The sequence below is a fragment of the Lutra lutra genome, chromosome 10 (assembly GCF_902655055.1).
Source record: "Lutra lutra chromosome 10, mLutLut1.2, whole genome shotgun sequence".
NCBI classification, from domain to species: domain Eukaryota; kingdom Metazoa; phylum Chordata; class Mammalia; order Carnivora; family Mustelidae; genus Lutra; species Lutra lutra.
This window is the reverse complement of record NC_062287.1, coordinates 102,065,052-102,083,188: the sequence shown is the minus strand read 5'-3', so window position 1 is coordinate 102,083,188 and position 18,137 is coordinate 102,065,052. Positions and strand designations below refer to the sequence as shown.

Here is an 18,137-nt window from a genome sequence, read left to right as displayed (position 1 = left end):
ATCTTTGCTCAACTAGTCTCTGCTTCCTACATGCCCTGACAGGTCTCTCCTATAACTGCTCCCTTGGTGACACACTGGCCTCCAAGCCCCTGTCTCCCATCTTTTTTTTTTTTTTTTTTTTTTAAGGAAACCAAGCTAAGATGCATCTCTTCCAAGGTCAAAACAAGAGTCCTAGGCTTGATAGGAACAAGAACAACAACAATGATAATAATAATCAAAGCACTCCAGATCGTTCCAACCTGTGGCCAAGAGAAGAAGGTAATAAATACGATGGAGTCATCCGCCTCCACAAGTTCCCCAGGGGATGTTTAATGCAATATTATCAGTGCTGGCATATTCTCCCTCCTTTTTCTCTCTCTTGTCCCAATGGCCACACTATCATCTATAGGAAACACTTGCAATACAGGACACACCCTTTTACTACACAGATATTTCAGTAGGAATTTAATGACAGGAAATGATCATAAATATTGTCCAAAAATGGGTTGGAAGATGGAATTCCCTGCACTGCCAGAAGTCCTGGTCTGTGGCTGCCTTCCTTCTCTGTCATATATTCTTTTTTTTTTTAAGATTTTATTTATTTATTTGACAGACAGAGATCACAAGTAGGCAGACAGGCAGAGAGAGAGAGGAAGGGAAGCAGGCTCCCTGCTGAGCAGAGAGCTCAATGCGGGGCTTGATCCCAGGACCCTGGGATCATGACCTGAGCCAAAGGCAGAGGCTTTAACCCACTGAGCCACCCAGACGCCCCAACTGTCATATATTCTTGCTCCATTTTTCATCTGCTATGGTAAGAACCACCCCGGTGAGGCTGCATGCTTGCTAATTATCAAGATGTCTTATTCCTGCCATGTTACTTTGAGTGAATGGGGCACATGGACCCTCTGTGATCTCGCTGAAAGAGTTCCGATCCTGCACTGATGAGTGGGTGAGAGCATTCAGGGCATGGGAGTGATTCTCCTAACGCAGAACACACAGGAATTGGAAGAAGCAAGATGGGTTCTCCGGAAACCTACAGTCGAGCTGGGCAACAAGACTAACCACCAAGGAATAGCCATTAACAATGTAAGGCAACTAGAATTCAGTGCCAAAGTGTGACGTTCTAACACGCATACACAGAGAGGGTTTCAGAGACCAGGGAAGAGATAAGAGCTGGAATAGCCAGAGAAGGCTTCCCATAGAAACTCCAGCAATGGATCATGAAGGAAGATGAACGAATAAGCTACTCATGGTATAGATTGAAGTGAAGCATGTTTAGACCGCTCTAGCCTCATTTACCCCTGAACCAATAATCCATCCTTCCTAATAAAATTCTGAGCACTCCATGACATGAGACTTGATACAAGGTCTGGGTACAAGGGTGGATGCCGTGTGAAGAGGATGTTACCAGAAGTCCTCAGAGTCCCAGTCCTGGCAGAACCACTGATGGACTGGGACAGTAGGACACTGAGGGCCAGTGGCAAAGAGGAACCAGCTTCATTCCCTACAGCAACTGTAAATGAGCTTTGAGACTAACATGAGCTCGGAGTTGCCGTGAAATCCCACAGGATTTGTTTTTATCCTCACAGATGTGTAGAGAGATGGGATAATGAGCCCCTGCTGAAGTGTCTTCTCCCGGACAAGCCTGGCTGTTCCTAGGAGCCCGGAGGCTGTCCCAGTTGCTGACACGTGATTCAGGGACAACCTTTGTGTGCACTGCATCCCTGTCTCAAAAACCATCCCCAAAGCATTTTAAATATCTCGCTGGTTTGCTTTATAAGAAGAAACCTAGACTCCATCAGCTACATTCACCTATTGGAGCGATCTCAGCTGCCTACTGCAAAATGCTTAAATGACCTAGATTAGTTTGATTCAGGACTGGAGATGAACCCAACTGAATTATCCCACCAGGTAATTAAGGTGTAATTATGACCTCAGGAATGTTGAGAGGGAGCTAGCTCTGAAGTAAGGTGCATACGAGCTAGGGTAGGCGAAACTGGGTGGAGAATCTGGCCATTGTCATTGGAACCCGTCATCTAATGGGACCATGTTCAGATATAGCTGTAATCTCTTTGGGTTTATGTGTCACTGGATAAATTTTAGAAAATATATTCCACCTATGAGTGATATCATATGTCACTAGTCTTTCTCTGGCTGACTTATTTCATTTAGCATAGTGCTCTCTAGCTCCAACCACATCATTATAAATGGAAAGATTTCATTCTTTTTATGGCTGTGTAATATTGCCTTGTATGTATGTAGCACATCTTCTTTTATCATAGAGGAGGAAAAGAGAGAGGCAAATCAAGAAACAGACTGTTGGGCGCCTGGGTGGCTCAGTTGGTTGGGCACCTGCCTTCAGCTCAGGTCATGATCCCGGAGTCCTGGGATTGAGTCCCGCATAGGCCTCCCAGCTCCATGGGGAGTCTGCTTCTCCCTCTGACCTTCTCCCCTCTCATGCTCTCTCTCACTCTCTCTCTCTCTCTCAAATAAATAAATAAAAATCTTAAAAAAAAAACAGACTGTTAACTATAGAGAAGACCAATGGTTAGCAGAAGAGAGGTGCATGGGGGGATGGGTGAAATAGGTGATGGGGGTTTAGGAGTACACTTCTGGTGAGGAGCATCGGGTATTTTATGGAAGTGTGAAAGGACTATATTGTATATCTGAAAATAATATTACACTGTATGTCAAGTAACTATAATTTAAATAAAAACTTAAATATATATGGGGCAGGGATGGGATACTCGACTGCAAAGCTTAGACCCAAGACTTCACTGTAAATTACTATACTACCTGTGATTACACTGAAGGTGGGACTAATCATATGTACTAGAGCTCTGGCTTTGGAATAAAACAGAGTCGGGTTAGAATCTGGGCTTTTTCAGGGTGCCCCCCTAGTTCAGTGGGTAGAGCATATGACTCTTGGTCTTGGGGTCATGAATTCAAGCCCCATGTTGCATGTAGAGATAATTTTTTTAAGATTTTATTTATTTACTTGTCATAGAGAGAGAGAGAAAAAAAGCCCAAGCAGGGGAAGCAGCAAGCAAAGGGAAAAGCAAACTCCCCATGGAGCAAGTAGTCTGACATGGGAATTGATCCCAGGACCCTGGGATCATAATCTGAGCCAAAGGCAGACACTTAACCAACTGAGCTATCCAGGTACTCCAGATTCCTTTCTTTTTTTTTTTTTAAGTAATTTCTAGGGATGTCTTAACCCAAAAAGAAGGAGGAAGAAAAGACACAGACCACCAAAAAACTCCAAAGTCAAACTTAGTCCTCTTTCCTCATGAACTTGAGTGTATGTCTAATAGTCTTAGAAGTACTATGAGTTTAAAAATTGAGCCTTGGGTCTGCAGAAAAAATTATTTTCTTCCCCTAAAAGGATAGCATCATGTGAAGCAAAGACCACAGAATTTGAAGTTAAAAAGTCTCAGATTCAAATGTTGCTTCTGTTTCTTCCTAGATGTCTGCCAAATTGGGCAGCCTCCTTAACATCTCCAAGCCTCTTTGTTCATCCATAAAATAGTCATGACTGTACCCAACTTTCAGGGCTGCTGGAAGAATTAGAATCAGAGTATGAGATAGGCCTAGCATGTGTGCAGGACTAACCCAGCATGGCTGTATCTCTACCCCGGTGATCTGGGCCACCTACTCCCCCTTCATGTTCATTGAACCGTCTTGTCTCAGAATCAGAGGGAACCCAACCACTTCCCCCACGTGATGGAGAGAAAATGGTCTATGACAATTTCAGAATTAGGGGGTAAGAAAGATGTTGAAATTAGCCAAGCTGTCTCATGACTTGAAAGCAAGAAGGATCTGATAACCCAAAGAACTGCAGGGAGATTCCTTCGATTCCATGAATCATAAAGATGTGCTTAAGTGTAAGAAGGCAGCAAAACAAATTCATAGCAAAGTGCACAGAATTTGCCATCAAACAATTATCATTCAGAACCCAGCTCTTCCACTTATTAAAGTGGGTCACCTTAAACAAATTCATCTCCCAGAAGTTCAAATTCCTCACCAGTAAAGAAAAATAAATAGATAAGCTAACAGCCCTCAAAGGGCTGTTTCTAGGATACAGTAAGATAATTTTTTCAAAGTTTCAACATCTTTTAGTGGAATGGATAAGTAAATGTGCTGTAAGCATACCAAGGAAGACCATATCAAAACCAGAAATAACAAACTAGATGTAGCTACATGACATGGACAAATCACAATAATATGGTATATGTGGAAAAATAAAAAATATATAAGTTTTATAGCACAAGACCCTGTATGTAAAATTAAAACCACATCAAAATCACTGTATTTTTTTAAAGGCACACATATTTTTAAATCAATATAAAAGGACTAAGCATGGGAGGACATATATTTTGCATGCATTAGACTGGATACCTATGAGGAATGGGGGAAGGATTGGGCATGGAAAGAAAAGGAAGCAAAAAGAATAAAGTGAAAAGGCCTTGCATCAGTAATGATGACTTATCAGGACCTGGCAAGTATGATTAACTCAATTTCAGACCTAAGATCCCGTAAGTAACAAATCACTTGAAATAGTGCCTGCATATTTTATTTACTCAGTAATTTGTAGGTAAAGAGTATGCACATTCTAGTATAGATATTAGGAAAGTCCTTTCAAAAGCTTCATTTAACCAACCCATACACCTAGACCTATTATAAATCATGCTTTGTGAGAGACAAAAGAACTTTAATGATCATATAACCTAGCCCTGCCATTCTGCTGAACAGAAAATAAAACCCAAGGAGGGGAAGTGAATTTTAAAGGTGACTCAGCTAGTTGGTGTGTCCTAGAGGGGACAACCACAGAGCTTGACTCATCCCCAGAACTAGCTGCTACAGTCAGGTGGGTGGGGGGGGCAGCTTCAGGAAACCACGTTTTATCTGATAAGTCAGTGTCTCTCTTTCACTGGTGACCTCTAATTTGAGCCGGAGGAGGGTCCCAAGATTAAAATGGTAAAGATTAGGGGTGCATGGCTGGCTCAGTCAGAAGAGCATGAGATTCTTGATCTCAGGATCATGAGTTCGAGCCCCATACTGGGTGTAGAAATTGCTTAAAATAAAAATAAATAAGTAAACTTTTAAAAAATAATAAATAAAATAAAGTGGCAAAGATTAAACTAGAAAGACTTTGTTTTTTATTATTACTGACATATAATTGATACATAACATTGTGTAAATTTAAACTGTACAATGTGTTGGTTTGATACATTTATACATTACTGTATGTAGAGTGTTAGCTAACACTTCTACCACCTCCCACAATTATTAAGTCCTCTTTGTGGTGAGAACAATTAAGAACTGTCTCTTAGCAACTTTGAAGTTTGCGACATACTGTTGTTGACTATAATACAATGTTTATGACACAGGGTTGTTGACAATAATCACTGGGCTGTACCTTAGATCGCTGGAACTCATATCTGCCAGTTACAAGGTCATACCCTTAAACATCTTTTTAATATCATCTTACTAAGCAGTTTTTGGACACATGCGACTGATTATATAATAAGAAAAAAGCACATCAGTGGGTAATATGAGGGGACAGCCAGTATAAAGAGCAGATTCATCATCTTCCAGCTTCTGAAAGCCTTTTATGAGAAGAAGGAATTACATTGGCTATGAGGGAAGTGTCTGGAAGGGGTAAAACTAAAGCCAACGTGTGGAAGATAAAGAGAGCTCATATGAGTTAGCAGGTAGAACTGTCCACAGATGGATGCTCATTGAGCAATTGGATGATCAAGCAGAGGGCATGAATCCCACGGGGATTACAACACCTGCTGACCAGGTTCTTCCCAAATCTGAGTTTATGTGTCTCTTGTCTTCACAGAAATTTCCAAATACGTACCAGAATTAATTTGAAGCAGAAGCACCAGCTCAGGGCTCAGCTCCAAAAAATGCAGAAGAACATAGATGCCCAAGGAGAACAAGCCAGGTACAAGATTTCCCCAAAACGAGCTCTATAAATTGGCCCAGAAATATAAAGCTAACTTCTACTATAGAAAGAATCTGTCCTTCCATTCTGGCATTTTGTGGTTCTTGTTGTTCATTCTCATCTTCAGATCAGTTGTCCATATTGAATCCATGACTGAGAATAATCTCACTACAGTAACAGAGTTCATTCTCATGGGCTTCACGGACGACAGCATGTTGGAGATTCCCCTCTTCCTAATGTTTCTCATCTTCTATATCATCACCCTTCTGGGGAATGTGGGAATGATCATTCTGATCCAAGTGGATATCCAACTCCACACCCCCATGTACTTCTTCCTGAACCATCTCTCCCAGCTGGATGCCTGCTATGCCTCGGTGGTCACCCCTCAGATCCTGGCCACATTGGCCACTGGCAAGACGGTCATCTCCTTTGGCCAATGTGCTACCCAGTTCTTTTTCTTCACCACCTGTGCCGGCACAGAGTGTTTCCTGCTGGCAGTGATGGCCTATGACCGCTATGTTGCTATTAGCAACCCACTGCTCTACACTGTAGCCATGAACCCCAGAATCTGCTGGAGTTTGGTGGTGGGAGCCTATATCTGCGGGATGTCAGGGGCCATCCTGCGTACCACATGCACCTTCACCCTCTCCTTCTGTGACCACAATCAGATCAACTTCTTCTTCTGTGACCTCCCACCCCTACTAAAACTCAGCTGCAGTGACACAACAAACACTGAAATTGTCATTGTCTTCTTTGGCAACTTTGTGATCTTGGCCAATGCCTTGGTCATTCTGATATCCTACCTGTTCATCATCAAGGCCATTCTGAAGGTGAAGTTTCCAGGTGGCAAGGCCAAGACTCTCTCTACATGTGCCTCCCACCTCACTGCTGTGGCCCTTTTCTTTGGGACTCTCATCTTCATGTATCTGCGGAGTGGCTCAGGCAAGTCCTTGGAGGAAGACAAGGTCGTGTCTGTCTTCTACACTGTTGTCATCCCTATGCTAAACCCTCTGATCTATAGCCTAAGAAACAAGGATGTGAAAGCAGCCTTCAGAAAGATCACTGGTAAACTCCAGGTGTTCCAGAGTGTGTAGATATGAGTGACAAGACCTCTCCTCTTGGTCTATTTTCTTCCCATATCAATAGATCCTCAGAGGTATAAACACTATACGCAAATCAGACCCACAAATAGAAGGTAGATGGGTATCAGAGGGCAGATAAAAAAAAAAACCTGCAAATATGGTAAAACTCATTTCCAGCAATCTCATGGTGCTTTTTTCTCCTCCCCCTCTCCTACTTCCCGTCCATTTCTTAATGCACAACAGCCTTATGATACTGTCTGATATCTTAACTTACGTAATTTCAGGGCTCCAGGCGATTTTGAGTTTATCTCATCCCCCCTCGCATCTTTGTAACCATGCTTGAGATTCCATCTTTTCCTTCTCATTTTTTGCTTCCATTAATACTGCCTTTTTCTGTGTCAAAGGTTCTATTTAGGGATTCCAGTAATCAGTGCTAATAGTCTTTTTTTTTTTAATACATGAGTAACTGGTCACCTCAGTAAGATGGGAGTGCTGTATAAGACAAAACTGAGTCTCCCAATGGCCAAAGGAAAGGAGTGTTTGACAAACAGGCCTTCCTCTTCACTGTCTTACTCTTGTGATACCCCCTTGGGGGTCTTTCCTTCTTGCTCATGCCACAAGGATGAAATTTGCAAACTGCCTTCTCACTTGACGATTTCCTGGCTTTGTTGTTCCTGCTGTGTAATATTCCTCTCATACCTCCAAGATGAACTAAGCCACTTTACCTTTGGCTCCTCAAAGGCCAACTCCCTAGTTTCTGAAGGACATGATACATTGCTTCTCCTCCCCACTCACACTGCCTGCTTTGTGAACAGTCCCTTCTTAACAAGCATCCCAGTTTCAGGAACTGCAGAGGCAGAGAACAAAGGCAGTTATAAGGTAACATTAAACCATGCATTATCTTCTCTGGGAGAAAGTTTGTAGAGAAAGGCAAGTAACTAATTCCTGCTTGAGACTGCAAAACCCTTCAGGGCAGAGTCTGTTTTCCTTGTTGGGGAACTCAATCCAAGTTCAGAATCTGGACCAGATGAACTCTTTTGATAATTGCTTCTGAACAGATTTTTAGGGCACATGCACGATCTCATTTGAGCCTCAGGGAAACGCTGCAAGGCAAAAAAGAAAGACAGGGTTGAATAGAAGATTCCCATTTTGCAGTTAAGAAAGTGCTTTCTCATAGGCCCTTTGGACCTTTGCTCAGAGTCCCTTTGTTCAGAGTATATAGCTGTAGACAACGAATGGCTTTCAGACTCAGGGTTGTATCTGAGTCCCAATTCTACCACTAATTCACTGTGAAATCTACAGTAAATGGCTTCATTTCTCAGATCCTAATTTTCTCCAGATCTAAAACAAATATAACAACTCCTAATTCAAGAGCATATTATAAAAATTATATGAGGTGAGGGGTTCCTGGCTGGTTCTGTCAGAAGAGCATGCAACTCTTAATCTTGGGGTTGTAACTTTCAGTCAACAGGGGGCTCAAAATAAATAAATGAGGAGATGAATAAGAAACCTCCCAGCACAGGGGTGGCTGGATGGCTCAGTCATTTAAACATCCAACTCTTGATTTTGGCTCGGGTCATGGTCTCAGGGGAATGAGATCCAGCCCCATGTCAGGCTCCACACTCAACAGAGAGTCTGCTAGAGACTCTCTCTCCTTCTCCCTCTGCCCCCTCACCCCTCCAACCCACTCTCCCACTCTCTCTCTCTCTCTCTCTCTCTAAAATAAATAAATAAATCTTTTCCAAGAAAGAGAGGAAGAAAGGAAGGAAGGAAAGAAGGAAGGAATCTCCTAACACAAATCCTTTGTTCCATATATATTGTTCTCTTCCCTGCCCTTTCCCTCACTTTCACTGTGGGCCTTGCCACAATTCTGTCACCATTAACAAAAATTAAATAAATTACAAACAAGTGACAAGCACCTCCTATCTGCATCCCACATGGTCAAGGATAATCAAAAGATGTCTTTTTATTGACTATATTGTTGTGTTCCCAAGGAACCCCTTTACCAGACCTTGATTTTATGAGAAGTTGGTCCTCCATGGCCCTCTATATGGGAACAATCGTTGTATTAAAATGGCCCAGCTGACCAAGGTAGAGAAGTCAAGAGAGATACAAAAACGAAGCAGTTATTCAAAGAGAATCAGCAGTAATAGACTCAGGAAGACCCCTGGCAGGTTCCATTCCCTGCCTCCTCCGCACTGAGGGGCAGCCACAAAAGTTCTCTTGCTTCCTTAAGACACACTGTGTTTAGTGTTGAGGATCAAAAACCAAATTCCCCTTCGGGGACTAGTTCAAGCTTAGTCATAAGGCTCAAAGGAGTCCATCCATACTTGCAGAACTCTAATGGAGAGGAGTTCTTCAGCATATTCTAGCAGATCTGCGCTCACACACACACTGATTCCATCCACGCTTTAAATAAAGGACTGGGTCTCAGTATCCTGTATACTTCTATCATACTCTCATTATAGGAGAAACTTCATCCACTTAGAGCTCTTTGCTTAGGTAACCACTGTTCTAGCACTTGACCTTGCCCTTCAGGTGATCAGACTAGAAAAAGCCCCTGACCCAGCATTCATCAATGCATGAACAAGAGTCGAGAGCCACAAGGTGCTCTAGAGTTATACAATGATTATTAAGCAGAACCAATAAAGTTATCTCCCTCTTGAGGGTCTGAACTAAAAATATGGGAAAAGATGGAGTTATTTGAGAAACGAGACTCACAAATTATAATTAGATATGGAGAAAATGGCTGAGTCATGTTAATGTGCAGACCATAGAGAAAATGAGCAAATGTCAGGTGCAGAGGAGGCAGCGATATAACCTGGTCCCTCATGCTGCATTAGATCTTTCAGGTCTTGAATTATGTTCCAGACTTAGTTCTAGGACTCTCTATAGGTCCCCAAGAAATCCCTATGTTTCTTTTTAAGCATAAGAATCTTAGCCACAGACCCACATTCTACTAGATAATGTGAGTGGGTCTCTGTTACAATCTAAATGACTTAGCAACTCATTGTCCTAGCTACTAATAACAAAATAATGAAGATGATGATGATAGCCAAGTCTTACAGAGCACCTATTATATGCCAGACACTATTCTAAGAATTTTTATATGTATTTAGCAACCCTATGATACATTAGCAACCCTATGATGTATGTGTAATTACTATACCCACTTAGAGATGAGTAAACTAGGACACAGGGAAGTTAAAATAAGTTCCTGAGGTCACGGAAGCCACAAAAGCCATAGAAGGCCATGACTTGAGCTCAGGAAATCCGGTTCTAGAAATTCCACTCTTATCTACGATCTTATATCATCTTTGAATGTCATTTTATATACAACCATCCCTTCTTTGGTACAGAATCACTTAAGGGAAAACAGCCTTACTCACTAGGCTCTTTCTCCAGAAGTCAGAAAAAAATGGTTTTCCTGCTTCAGAACTGGAAGTCATGTGAAAAATAAAAAAACTTTCAAAGGTTGATGGAGAGGTCTCTACAAGATGAAATAAAATGAAAGACAGCTTTAATAAGGAGAGGATCTTACTTTTCACAAATGCCTATGCACCTGCAGGTTCTTGGCTGAGCCACCAAACAAAAACTGGAAGAGATTGCCTGTAAAGGTCATTCCATGAAGATTCATTCAGAATATACACTGAGCTGGGCTGAAGAGACCCTATTCTCTGACAGCTAGGATGCCACCGGGCATTTAGGTCAGCATCAGCCATAAGGCTTGTCCTAGACAAGGCAGCTCTGTTGATGCTTGAGACAATGAAAGCAACACTGATTCTCAGATCTACCTACCAGGTGGTAAGCCCAAGTTCACTTGAGAGAATGAAAGTAACACTGATTCTCAGATCTACCAAACAGGCAGTAAGTCCAAGTTCTCTACATTCAACTTCTCTGAATAAAAGAAATGAGGTCAGGATAAATTCATGCCTTCTTCCCAACACCTTCTGCAGACCTACAAAGGAGAAACTGTCTGCCTAAAACATTCTTCTCCCACAATCAACCTACAGGACCTACTTCTTTACTTTATCCAGGTCTCTATTGAAGTGTTGCCTCATTTTGGAGAAAACTTTCTTGACCACCATATCTAAAATAATAGCTCCCCTGTTGCCTATCATTTCCCATCCCCCTACTCTGCTATTTATTCTTCAAGACACTTAGTAATACTTGTTATCTGTTTGTTTTTATCCCTGCTCCCAGTAGAATGTTCTTTGTCACCGCCCCCAAGCCAGCAAAGACTGTCTGCCATTTTTAGTGCACCTTCTGACTCACAGTAGATGTTAAGTAAATACCTAATGAAAAACATGAAGAAGATAGAAATGAATTAGACTTCCATTTCTGGTAATATGGTGGACTAAGGTTTTTCTAAAAAACCTCACCCCTGAAAAACATGAAAAAAAAAAAACAAATAAAAAGGTGAAAATACACGAAAAATCAAAGGCTAAACATCTGAGGGAAAATAAGAACCCTAAGAAAGAAACAGATTGAAACTATGTTTGTTATCAAAAGCATCACCCTATGAGGATATATTAGTTGTCTGTTGCTCTTAATTGGTAGCTTAGGGGCCCATGGGGCTGGTTCATTTGGTAGATCATGCAATTCTTGATCTCAGGGTTGTGAGTTCAAACCCCACATTGGGTGAGGAGCCTACTTAATATGAATCTTGAACTTACAAACTTGAGTGAAAATTTGGCAACAAATATTTACTATTGTACAGTTTCAGCTGGTCAGGAATCCAGGCACAGGTTAGTTGGATTAGTTAGTCTCTGGCTCACAAAACTTAAGATGTTGCCTAGGGCTCCAGTCATGTTGACAAGACTTGAGTCCTTCCCCACTGTTGGCCCAATAGGCCCATTTCTTGCTACATGGTCCTCTCCATAGGGAAACTCACAACATGACTGTCATCAGAGCAGGTGCTAAAGTCAGACACTGTAGTCTTTTTTTTTTTTAAGATTTTATTTGTTTATTTGACAGACAGAGACCACAAGTAGGCAGGGAGGCAGGCAGAGAGAAAGAGGAGGAAGCAGGCTCCCTGCTGAGCAGAGATTCCTATGCGGGGCTCCATCCCAGGACTCTGGAATCATGACCTGAGCCGAAGGCAGAGGCTTTAACCCACTGAGCCACCCAGGTGCCCTGACACTGTAGTCTTTTTGAAACCTAATCTCAGAAGTAATATCCCATCACAGTTTATTTACGAAAGGTAGTCACTAAATCCAAGCCATACTCAAAAGAGAGGAATTACTCAAAGACACAAATGCCAGAAAGCAGAATTATCCAGGGCCATCTTAGGGGCTGTCTCTGCGGTCACCCTGTAACCCCAAATGACTCATGTTATTCAGCTAGAACTGGCTATACAACCAGACTACTTTTCCCAGACTCCTTTGCAGCTAAGTATGGTCATAGAGCTGAGTTTTTAGGTAGCATAATGCTTGAAAAAGTGTTGTGGACCATTTCCAAACCATGCTCCTTCCCATTCTGCTGGCCTGAGGCAACTGAACACAGTTACCTTGGAAGCCACAGGTTGAAGGTCACAGAGGCTCAACAGGAATCACTACTTGGAGGACTGGTAATGGCCCTTCTCTGTCACTAACTATAAGGTACTGACTCATCTCACTCTGGTTTCCTTAGAATCCTATCCAAATCTTTTTAAATAACGGTTTTACTAAATCCTCCTCAAAGTACCCAAATCAAATGTAGCATCTGTTACCAGTAGAGACCCTGACTGATGCAACCCTGGACCTCCCACCAAATAAATTCAAAGTAGAATCAAGAACTAAATATGAAAGGCAAATTAACAAACATGTTATAAAATAATAGAGGAGATCATTCTTATGATCTCATTTTAGGGAAGAATTTCTTATGTACAAAACGAAAGGCATTAATCATAAATTTAAATATTCCTAAATGTGTCAGTATTCATTAGAGAGTTTCTGTTGATCAAAAACATGATTAAGAACATGAAAATTGAGGGGCGCCTGGGTGGCTCAGTGGGTTAGGCTGCTGCCTTCGGCTCAGGTCATGATCTCAGGGTCCTGGGATCGAGTCCCGCATCGGGCTTTCTGCTCAGCAGGGAGCCTGCTTCCCTCTCTCTCTCTCTCTCTGCCTGTCTCTCTGTCTACTGTGATCTGTCTCTGTCAAATAAATAAATAAAATCTTTAAAAAAAAAGAATATGAAAATTGGGATGTCTAGCTGGCTCAGTCAGTAGATCATGTGGCTCTTGATCTCAGGGTTGTGAGTTTGAGCCCCCCATTGGACATGGAACCTACCTTAAAAATATAAATAAAAAGAGAGAGAAACTGCAGCTTATGTTAAAAAAAAAAAAAGAAGATGAAAAATCAAGACACAAAATAGGAGAAAATATTTTTCAGGTACGCAATCACAACTATGTATGCATAAAAGTGATTAGGAGGGGAAGGGTTAAAAGAAAAAGAAAAGCGATTGAGAAAAGATAACATAAACACTCAAGCAGGCAATTCACAAGAAGACTGTTCAAATAACCAGCATACCTATGAAGAGATGCTTATTCTCATTAGTAATCAGGAAATTGCAAATTAAAAACACAACATGCTCACTAGATTGGCAAAAATTTTAAAGTATGACACCACACTATTAACAAACAGATGAAAAGAGTAGTATAAATTAACTAATTTAATAGTAGTAGTATCAAATTTGTTTAATTTTGTAAAGTATTTTGGCATCAACCTGTCAAAGCCAAAGATGCACATAACCACTGACCCAGATAATCCAGTGAACTCGGAATACACAAAGGAGAAACTCTTGCCCATGTCCAGTTGGATACAGGTACATAAATGTTCATAAAGCATTGTAATAGCATAAAACTCAAAACACTTACCATTAGTTTTTGTTGTTTTTTTTTTTAATTCTTCTGATACAGAATGTGGATGTGATGGCTGGAGCCTGATAGCCATTATGGACCATAAACTAACCTCAAAGCTGGAAGCCAGGCTCAGAAGCAGCAGAGCAGAAACACAGAGAAGGCTAAGCCCCCGATGACATTTTTAATCCACCATACCATCCATGGGCTACCTCATTTCCAGGCTTTTGTGTAGGATAGAAATAGACATTTATCTTATTTAAAAAGCAACTAGAAAACAAATATATGTATATATGTGTGCATGTATACATACCTATAATCCAAAAATAAGGTAAACTAAGCCATATTGTTAGTGATATCTGGATGGATGAAACTTCCCCCACTTCTCCTTGGTAACAACAAAATGGGATTTGAGGCACCCTGCTCTGTTCTTATTACTGATTTTCCACCAGTAAAGTGGTCTCCCTTTGTTTCTAAGTTGCATACACTGTAGGACTGCACACTACACCACAGAATATTCTGGAAGGCAGATGTTTACCCTAAAGAAGGCTTGGTGCTCAAGACTTTTTTTTTTTTTTTTTTTTTTTTTGGAAATTAGGATGTTTATAGAATTCCATTATACCTAGTGCCTTTCTTCACTGTATGGGGATGATGAAAGTTGACAAACATAGATGCGTTACAATGGCAGGGGACTGCAGAAATTTGCCATGTGGCCTTGAATACAGTCACCCTGGGACAGTGAGGGGGCTGCAGAGGTGAGCCCGGGGAGAGGCTCCCCAGGGCAGTGGGCTCCCCCTTCAGTCTACATCAGAATCACGTGGAGCTCTTGTTCAACTGTAGATGCTGGGTCTCATCCCCCAAGTTTCTGATTTGGGAGCTCCGGGGTGGGGCCCGAGAGTTTGCATCTTGAACAAGTTCCCAGATGAAGTCAATGCTGTTGAGTCAGGAACCACACCCGGAGAGCCACGGTCTAGGGATATTAGCCTGGTCCCGGTCCAGGCTCTGCCCCTCCATGGCTTTGTCCTTGGGCAGTTTCCTCACCCTCTTCGGCTGCGTCTCCTCGTGTGTTAAAGGGGAATCATATTCCCCCTGCTTCCTGGCAGGGTTGTTGAGAAGATGAAATGAGACAACACATGTGAAAGGTCTCCAAAAGATAAAAATGCTATATAAACATGAGGCATAATCATTATTGATCGGGGAACGCTTCTTGTAAGAGATAGGCTTTGAGCTGGATCCAGAAAGGTGGGTGAGTGATGAGGCGGCTGAGGGACGGCTGTCCCACTACGGCCTGTGCCAGAGTCACCCGCAGGGCTTGCTCAAACCCAGACTTCTGCCCACCTCCTCCGCCCTGTGGGTTCAGACGCAGTAGGTCTGGAGGAGGGAGTGCGGATCCGGCCCGGAGAATCTGCATTTCCGACAATGTTGCTGGTGCTGCTGGTCCGGAGACCACACGCTGGGAACAGGTCAACTAAAAGGCATTGGTGCTGGGGGGTGGGGGTGCTGTGGGGCTGAGGAAGGGGTAGGTGAACACTGTAACAGCACCTGTGGTTAGAAATTGGTGACTGACACTGGTTCACCCAAGGGCAGGGTCGCTGTGGGACAGAAAGGCGTCTGATATAATATGGAAAGGTAAGCAGTGCGTAGCCTGCTGAAGGCTGAGGAAATTCCTATGGGGTCCAGTCAAGCTGCCCAGAAGTGGTGAAGCTCAAACTGGGTCCAGAAGGAAGCATCCATGGGCAAACCAGACTGACAGGGAGCCAACCTGATGGAACGTGCCACAGTTCCTAGTCCCAGCTCCTCCTCCCCACCATAGCCACCCTCCCCCATCACTTCTCACAAGCCCACATGACCTCCATCTGGCAGGTGAGAAGCTACGTGAGCTTAGGAGCTCAGGAGAGGCACCGCCGCCCTTCTTGGACCTGTTTCTTCATCTGTGATGTGTATAAGTCTGGATTCTCTCTCAGTTCTTGTTTGTTTGTTTGTTTGTTTCCAGCCCTGTAAGAAGGGACTTGAAGGTGACAATATTCCCTGAGGAACATGGAAAATGACATCATTCAGTGTCTTCCACTTATCCTCTTGAGCCTTTTAATCCCCAGACTCGTTGTTTTCTTCCCTCGATAGAGAGAGGGGGGATATAATAACCCCAAGTCAACTCTGACTGAAGAGGGCTACCTTCTCCCAGAAGCCCTTGCCTCTCGTTTTGTGATCAGCAGGCAAGTCTGGGCTCGCCCAGCCCCCACTGTAAGGTAAATCATCACAGTGGATCATGGATCCTCTATCATGATCACCTTCTCACACATGATCACCTTCTCACCGTCCTAGGTGAGTTCTATAAATAGATGTTAAAACCACCCAAGGATTCAGCTGGATCCGAAAACTCAATGATTCAGAAATGAGAGGATCTTAATTGGGTTGTTTGAGCAAGAAGGCAAAACAGTTAGCACCAGAGGGCCTGTAGGTGACAAGTTCTGAATTCCATCCAGTGATGCTGCATAAACTGGGCACGTGGTCTGGCCCCTTTACCTGCCTGAAGTGTATTCGAAGGGGGTTTTAGCATATGCATACAGCCATCCTTAGGGCGATGAGATAATTGCATTTTCTATCATTTTCACATTGCCACAACAGCCATCTCTTTGAATCTTCAAAGAAAACAGAAAATATCAACAGTGCAGTGAGGGAGGTGATGAGCAGAGATCCCTGAATCTGGCCTCTGAGTGTCCCAGCCACCCTCCCATCCCTGTGGCCCCATCCTGGGCTTGTCACTTCTGGTTTGTTCTTTGATGACTTTGCGGCCTTTCCTGAGGTTCCAAATAGGATACTAGTGTCAGGTCCCCACCAGGATAAATTGGGCAGGGAATGTTTCCTGACACACTGGGTAAAAGTTGCTGCTTCTCTGGGCTTCAATTTTCCCCTCTGCCAAATGAGGAGAACATAATAGACCAGGTGCACTCAAATCTCTTTTTAACATCAGAACCCCCTTTCCAAACAAAATGAAATGAAGCACCTGGTTGTTGACAAAAGTTCAAGGAATTGCTGCTTCGTTTGAAGCTGGGGCTGAGTTGGCAGTTCTGGGAAGGCTGGGGCCTCTGGGGAGCAGAGCTGGAAAATTACAGAACCACATCACCTAGATCCTTTCCCTCCAGGTTCAGTGGGTCTGCGAGGTCCGGGGTCTCTGCCGAGGGTCGTGGGTACTTTCAACAAGTGTGGAGGGCAGGGATGCCTGGGTGGCTCAGCCAGTTAAGCATCTGCCTTTGGCTCAGGTCATGATCCCAGGGTCCTAGGATTGAGCCCCAAGTCGGGCTCCTTGCTCTACAGGGAGCCTGCTTCTCCCTCTCCCTCTGCTGCTTCCCCGATGGTTCTCTCTCTCTCTTTCTCAAATAAATAAAATCTTAAAAAAAAAAAAAGACCACAAGTGTAGAGGGAGGCATGTGAGCTGCCATTTTCAGTGCCTCAGGCATACTGCGCCCATTCTGAGAGTCATGTGCACCCCCAGACAGCAGAGAGAAAGAGGAACCCATCACCCAGGTGCTCACCTGACGGGATGCCACATTCAGATGGCAGACATTGGACAGACATGGACACAGAAATCAGGGGATAACAGCTAACATGATAAAGGCCCAACATTTCAAGGAACGTTCTCATCATTTTCCCATTGAGACAATCAATGTCTCAAAAGATGCCGGTTGTGGCTACCACCATGCAGGGGAGAGCTGTCAGGTGAATGTGTGTCTCTCTAGGTAAGAAAGGTCAATGAAGGCATGATCGTGTCTATTCCTAGGCTGTGTGAGCTGTTACACCAGTGTTGTGGGGCATCTCCAAGGGCTGCACTGAAAGGTTATGACCATTCTGGGGGGGAAAAAGATGCTGTGATTGGCCAGTTGTGACAGCCCAAATCCTACTGAGCAGTGGGATGTTGCTGTAAGTCTGTGAAGTAAATCATTGTTTAGAAATCTGAATTCAGGGGTGCCTGGTGGCTCAGTGGGTTAGAGCCTCTGCCTTCGGCTCAGGTCATGATCCCAGAGTCCTGGGATCGAGCCCCGCATCGGGCTCTCTGCTCGGCAGGGAGCCTGCTTCCTCCTCTCTCTCTCTGCCTGCCTCTCTGCCTACTTGTGATCTCTGTCTGTCAAATAAATAAATAAAATCTTTAAAAAAAAAGAAATCTGAATTCATTGGTTATTTAGTTCAAATTATTGAAGCATTCATTTTTTTGAAGCATTCAGAGTAATGTATTAACAGCCTCAAAGAAACTAGTATTTGTAATTTTATGATTCAGAGATAGGCATA

At 43.1% G+C, this 18,137-nt stretch overlaps 1 protein-coding gene across 1 annotated transcript; it reads left to right on the top strand.

Annotated features, from left to right (window-relative positions):
• The first annotated feature begins 6,081 nt into the window (after positions 1–6,081).
• On the top strand, positions 6,082–7,026 carry LOC125080114 (olfactory receptor 9I1-like). Its single transcript, XM_047693971.1, has one exon. It carries the CDS (start codon positions 6,082–6,084, stop codon positions 7,024–7,026), a length of 945 nt encoding a protein of 314 aa, XP_047549927.1.
• Positions 7,027–18,137: the final 11,111 nt, after the last annotated feature.